The 7,500-nt window shown below is 35.7% G+C and overlaps 1 protein-coding gene across 1 annotated transcript in view; it reads left to right on the top strand.

Moving 5' to 3' along the window:
* Positions 1 to 7,500, top strand: part of LOC143035796 (juvenile hormone esterase-like) — a 44,283-nt gene that overhangs the window by 9,809 nt on the left and 26,974 nt on the right. Inside the window, exon 4 of the mRNA XM_076202762.1 lies at positions 7,366 to 7,500. This exon is cut by the window's right edge and continues 10 nt beyond it. Within this exon, the coding sequence (XP_076058877.1) occupies positions 7,366 to 7,500 (135 nt within the window). The remainder of the gene's footprint in view (positions 1 to 7,365) is intronic.

The following is a 7,500-nucleotide window of genomic DNA, read 5'->3' as shown; positions in this document are numbered from 1 at the left end:
ATATTCCTAACCAGAGAGTTCATGCGAAGCCTCTCGAACACAAAAGAGATCATGCTTTCTCTTAGATTGTCTACAGAAAGGATGTAATTGATTATAAAATTCACTATGAACACTAACTTTAAATTCTGAATGGTTTATCATCTTTTCAATAGCAATTAATTTGCAAAACACACTAATCTAGAGTTCGAGTGTCTCTTCTTGTTCAATATTATTTCCAATACACTTCATTTTCAAAGACTTATTACTTTAAAATGATCACAATACTCATGTGTGTACTCAGATGAGAGGTCCTCAAGTCCTTAAGGTTCCAAGTCTGACCACAGCAGATCCTAGGTTTTAGGTTTCCATGTATCTGCTTGACACCAAGTTGCAGTTGTTTAGGTCTCCCATCCCAAATACATATAAATGGTCAATACTATCTGTAAAATACATCAAGATTAATATTCAACTCTTGAAAAATATCATTATAATATTCTCCATATTCTCCAGGGTTATCAATATTTATGCACAAAGTATTACTATAATCATCTTCATAGATCTGCAAGCTAATTTTCCTTATGTCATCTAAATGTCCTACCAATTCTTCTCTTGATTCTAAATGTTTAAGTTTAAACTTGTTTCCACCTGCAGAATCAATTACCCTATATGGACCAGTGTACCTTAGTGAAAGTTTATTATTGGGTGAGGTTGCTTTGACCATTACTAATTCCCCAATTTTCAATTCTAGTTTACGAGCTATTTTGTGTTGTTGTTCCCTCATCTCTTGTGAATACACCTGCATATGTTTCCTAACTCTTTGGTGAATACTTTGAAGAGTATTTATCCTATTGGATATATAATCATCCATATTATATATGGGTTTTTGCTCTGCAGTCAACATTTCATATGGCAGAGTTTTGTCCTCCCCAAAAATTATAAAATGAGGTGTATCCCCAGTTGCTACATTAATTTGATTGTTCAGAGTACACTTAACACAAGGAATCCAAGTATCCCAAGTTACACTATGAGGACTTATTAGTGTTCTAAGACATATAATTATCTTTTTGTTTAACCTTTCTACTACTCCATTACTTTGGGGATGGTTAACGAGTATATTGACTTTCTTGATGTGGAACACATTACATAGATTTTCCAAGATTTTGTTATTAAATTCAGTCCCATTATCTGAAACTAGGATGTTAGGTGTAGTAAAATTACAGATTATCTGATCATAGATTACGGAAGCAATAGTTTCAGCTTTCTTATTGATTATGGGTTGTAATATACAAAATCTTGAAAAATAATCAATAGCAACAAATAGGTATTTAAAGCCGTTCTCGGTTAGTGGTAATTCCAAAGTATCCATGTGAACTCTTTCCCAAGGTTTCTGTGGAATGGGATAGGTGAGTATAGGAGCAGGTTTTGGTGTATTTCCTTTCACCTTTACACATTTTACACACTTTTCTATATAATCATATATAGTTTTCTTCATACCTAACCAAAAGTACTTAAGTTGTGCCTGTCTATATGTTTTATCCTTTCCAGGATGTGAAACTACAATCACTATCATGAAGTAACTTCAATATCTCATTTACCAGAGTTTGTGGTATAACCAACTGATTTACTTGACCTCTAGAAATATCTTTCCCATTTACAAATGTTTTCCTATACAAAATTCCATTAATCAAATGAAATTCCTCTATCTTATACCCCTTTGGTAGCTTTGGAGGATCTCCTCTTGGGTTCATCAAATGCTTGATTATTGAATCACATGTCTCATCATCTCCCTGTTCTCTTATTAGCATTTCTTCATCTAAAGTTACTAATTCTTCTATACTACAAACAAAATTAATCAACCCTGTCCCAGTCATTGGTTGACTAATGTTTCTAGAAAGTGGATCTGCTACATTCCTTCTACCCGGAATATAATTAAATTGAACATCATAGCACTGAAGTATCGCAAACCATCTAGCAAGTCTGCCTCTAAGATTCTTATGCTTAAATAAGTTCTGAATAGCTGTGTGATCAGTCCAAACTCTGATGGGATACCCTAGTATCATATCCCTAAAACTTTCTAAAGAATAAATTACTGCTAAAGTTTCTCTTTCAGTTATAGAATAGTTCCTCTCTGCACTATTACAAAGTCTGGATGTGTAAGCTATGGGTTTTAAAGTTCCATTTCTCTCTTGCATTAGTATGCCTCCTAACCCTATGTCAGACGCATCAGTACAAAGAATAAATTCTTTTTCATAGTCGGGGAAAATTAAAATAGGTGAACTTGTGAGTTTATCTTTCAACTTGTCAAAAGCTTGCTGTTGCGCAGGTCCCCATATGAACTTTGAGTCCTTTCTCAACAAAGAACTTAGTGGATTAGCAATGTCAGCATAACTTTGAATGAATTTTCTATAATATCCTGTTAATCCCAAAAAGCTCCTAACCTTGTCTACATTGGTCGGAACTGGAAAATTCTTGACAGCGTCCACCTTTGAATTTACTGTACTTAGTCCGTGTCTGTCTATCTTATGTCCTAAGTAAATGACACTGTCTTGCAAGAACTTACATTTTTCAAGTTTTACTTTTAACCCAGCTTCTCCTAGTCTTGAGAATATCAAATCTAATTTCTTAAAGTGCTCCACTGCAGTCTGAGAAACTATTAAAATGTCATCTAGAAATACACTGGCAGTGTTTCCTAACAATCCATCTAGAATAGTATTCATTAATCTCATGTAAGTTAATGGACTATTACATAACCCAAATGGCATTCTCTTGAACTTATAATGTCCTGTTGTAGTAGAAAATGCTGTGAACTCTCTTGAATCTTCATGCAATTCTATTTGCCAAAAAGCTGATTTGATATCTATAGTACTAAAATATCTATTCTCAGTTCCCAAACTTCTCAAAATGTCACCGATAATGGGTAATGGTAACCTGTCACGAATGGTGTGCTTATTCAGTTCCCTGTAATCAATAACTGGTCGCATAGTCCCATCAGACTTTGGTACTAGGATCAACGGAAAATTCCACTCACTTTTACTATGTTCAATAATATCCTGTGATAACATTTCAGTGATGAGTTTATCTACTACAGCTAATCTAGAGTGAGGAACTCTGTAGGCTGGTATGTAGATAGGTTGTGTTCCTGGTTTTAACTTAATGTGATGTTTTAAAACAGTTGTTTTGCCTAAGGCGTCCCCCGGCAAAGCAATTGCTTTTTTATGTTTCATAAGCAAAGCAAATAAAGCTTCATCCAACTCAGGGCAATTAGTTGATTGTAATAATTCTTTATATCTATTTCTTAAGTCTATGCCTTCTTGTACTGAGCAAATTGATGAAGTTGGTAATTCTATCTCCTCACTATTCTCATTTAAAATCTTAATAGGTTTAGTACACACCTGAATACATCCTATTTGTGTACCTTTCTTTAAAACTATCTCTTTATTCATAGTATTAATTACTAATACTTCTACTCTGTTCTTATTTGTCTTATAAATCCCTGAGTCCCACTTCAATCCTTTAAGTTTAACTGTTTCTGGGACTGTAATTACTTCAGAGTCTACATTGATTCCTTTCAAACACACTTCAACCTTATTAATTGACATGGGATGTAACAATGTCGACCTTGTTAATCCGCAATCTGCAATTCTCAAGGCATCTGTGGTTAATAATTTAGTAATCTCTGGGATTTCTTGAACTTCTGAGTTGGGTTCACAAATTGTTTTACTTTCTGTAGGGTTGGACCGCTCGGCCTCGCTATCTAGGATAGAAATGTTATCTAAGGATTCATTGATTCCTGTCACTGGTCTTAAGTCTGGTTGATTTAAGAATGGGATTAACTGTGACTTCACTAAAATTCCTAAGTCAGCAGGACAAATTACCATGTTTTCTTTTCTCATAGTTGCAAATCCTATCAATAAATCTCCTGGAAAAACAGACTCTTCTACCACTATCACTGGGATGTACAATTGTTCATTTGTATATAAGGCAACTTCTAGCTCAATCTTGCCTAATGTTTTTAACTGATTTCCAGTTACACCTTGCAATGTGTAACGGATTGGTTCCAACATTTTCACTCCTGGGTTCAACTGGTTTAAAACTTTACTAGTAATTACATTAACTACAGACCCTGTATCAATAAAAATTTGAATAGGCTTATTGAACACTTGACCCGCAATGAGAGGTCCTACAGTAGTTTTACCAACAGTAATTATCAGTTTGTCAGTTTCTTTCATCTCCCTTGCATTCCCATATTTAACACAATACCGCCTATCGGTATATATATGGGGAGGTCTGAAATGGTTTATTCTGTGTCTGGGGGTTTTCCTCTTAGCCCTGGGGGTACCCGAAAATTTCGGCACTCATGAGTTCTGTGTCCGATTTTATTATGGTAAATACAGAATGGAGGGTTCCTACATTGATACTCATTGTGACCTTCGTATTTGCAATTTCTGCAAATAATCCCATAAAAACATTCTTGTGCCTTGTGTCCCCATGCATTACAATTAAAACAAAGGATTCTGGTATCCCTATCCCTAGATGGACTTCTAGCATGCCGCCTATGTCCTACTTCTGTTTTCTTAAACTCTCTAGAGTTCCTATATTGGCTATGTTGATTTATAGGCATTACATATGGGTTTATTGTTCTGGTCTCACTGTATCCTTGAAGAAGATAATCTACTTCTCCTAAACAGATATTTGATTTTAAATCTTTGTACAGCCTTTCTGCTGTTAAGTCATCAGAATTCTTTGCCAATAAGCTAAATGTAATCAATTTGATTACCTGTGAGATTTTCATCTTTTCACTAGATCTTTCTATCCAGTCTGAATCTTTCAAGATAGAATTCATGTCTTTTGACCATCTATCTAATCTAGCTAAGTACTCTGTGTCAGTTTCACTTGTCCTAACTTCCTTAATCATTTTTACCAATGATCTAATAGGATCCTGATCACATTTGGACATGAAATGCTTGATAAATGCCTTCTTATAATCATCATATTGATTAATTGATTCCATTTGCTGGAAGTTAATGACAAACCTCGCCCTTCCATGCTCTGGATCTATATTCTCCTTGAGAATCTCAATCTTACGATTCTCGTTTGTTATATTTTTACTAACTATAAGAGTGTCAATGAGGTTTAGGAACTTGTTTACACCATATGTGTTAGACTCTCCTGTGAATTTTGGAATATTTGTATTTGATGTGTGAATTTCGTGTCTCAACACGTTAGAATTCTGAGGGGTACTCATACTTTACTAATACCTTGCTTTAGCCTGGCTGCTTGCGATGTCGCTTCGTGATGTCAATGTCTGGTTTGACGTCCTTCTACGGTCTTGTCATTCCTCAACGACGTTGTTCCTCCTCCATCACACACTCTGCCTTGAAGACCGCCTTGTAGATGATGATCTCCTTGAAGAATCTTGAAGAATGCTTGTTCCCAACGTAGCAGTTACTTGAAGTTGTAGATTTCTCTCGTAGTCGTAATACACTCTTGATTTTGGTTGTCTTGTTCCCGTAGACTTCAGGCGCCACTTCTCTTCGGAGGTGTTTAACACCCAGATCGTTCGTTCCACCGCTGAGCACCACTTTCACCCCCCCCCTAGTCACCACTGTCACTTAAATTTGACTTGTAATATCACTCGTCTCGAGGCCCCTTGCCTCTCGTTACGTGAGGTTCACTAATATTCAAGTTCCTCTTAAGTAGTAGGCCCAATGCCTTCTTTTTCCTGTAGTCTCACTATTTTCTAGGCCCCATGCCTATTCCTCTCGTCCTTTGGGTTAATAAAAGGGGGGTGAATTTTCTTTCTTCTTTCACTGTAATTTCACCTTCAGCTTACACTCGGGATCTCTTTTCTCTCGTCTCTACATCGTCTCCTGATCCTCTCTCTCCACACCCTCTCTATATCTTCTCCCTATATCTTCTCTATCTCTTCTCTATAGAACGTCTGAAGAGATCCCGTATCTTACGCTGAGCTACCTTCGTCTGACGTCACTAATTTTTCTAAACCAATCCCCGGTGACTTCTCAAATAAATGTCACTCCTTATGGGCGTGACTTTGAATTCCTGCACCAATAGTTTTTTTCTCCTTCTGCACCTTGCACCAATCCGGAAAGCCATTTCAATGCCACTAGCAAAAATTGTTTACCTCAGCATTAGTCAAACGAAGGTAACCTGCGCTTACAATGTTGTGATTCATAAGCGATTATAAAAACAGTCACCACCGTCGGTGTGTTTACATAGACAAACGTCGCCCTCACCTAGACATAACATTGCCCTCGAGCAGGCGTCGAGTCTGAATTATTCTAATACCCTAGCTCATTTCCATTCGTACACTACCGGCCTCTTACAAGTACAGTGTGGTTGTTAAAATGTATCTCTAGACACTGAGACCCATTCAGTGTTGTATATATGTATATATATATATATATATATATATATTATATATATATATATTTGTATATATATATGTATACATACATATATATATATATATATATGTATACATATATATATATATATGTATATATATATGCATATATACATATATATATGGAATATGTATATATATACATATATGTATATATATACATATATATATACATATATATATATATATATATGTATATACATATATATATATATATATGCGAAGTAGACCACTTGGAAAAAAACTAACGAAGCAGAGCGCTTTCGTATATTACATCCAGTGCAAAGTACTTTTTGCACTGGGTGTAATATACGAAAGCGCTCTGCTTTGTTAGTTTATTTTTCTAAGTGGTCTATGTTGTAAAGGCGAACACACGTATCCGTGTTCCTATTATCATATATATATATATATATATATATATACATATATATATATATATATATATATATATATATATATACATGTATGTATACACTTATATATGTATATATACATATATATATACGTATATATAGATATATATATACATGTATGTATACACATATGTATATATACATATATATATATACGTATATACATATATATATATATATATATGTGTGTGTGTGTGTGTGTGTGTGTGTGTGTGTGTATGTGTGTGTGTGTGTGTGTGTGTGTGTGTGTGTGTGTGTGTGTGTGTGTGTGTGTGTGTGTGTGTGTGTGTGTGTGTGTGTGTGTGTGTGTGTGTGTGTGTGTGTGTGTATAAATGATAGATAGACAGATAGATAGATAGATAAAAAAAAATCACAAGGGATTTAGCTCGACGCATGCGGGGTCCTTCAGATTATCTCCAGAAGTCTTGCCAGGCCAATCCGTGAGGCTCCTATCACTTGAATTAAATCACCTGGTGTCAGAATGAACGAAACCACTTATCAGCTCATTGGATTAGAATCCCCGTCTTATCTTGGCTTCCTCTTAACCAGGTGGACCTGCACGCCAAGCTTCCGGTGTTGGTCTACATCTACGGAGGCGGGTTCCTTTCAGGGCGAGCCGACGAGTATGTCCCGAACGTCCTCCTAGACCGTGATGTCCTCCTCGTTGTACCGCAGTATCGAGTG

Source organism: Oratosquilla oratoria, chromosome 19 (genome assembly GCF_046742065.1).
Source record: "Oratosquilla oratoria isolate Oo_2021 chromosome 19, ASM4674206v1, whole genome shotgun sequence".
Lineage (NCBI taxonomy): Eukaryota > Metazoa > Arthropoda > Malacostraca > Stomatopoda > Squillidae > Oratosquilla > Oratosquilla oratoria.
This window is presented reverse-complemented; position numbering and strand designations above follow the sequence as displayed.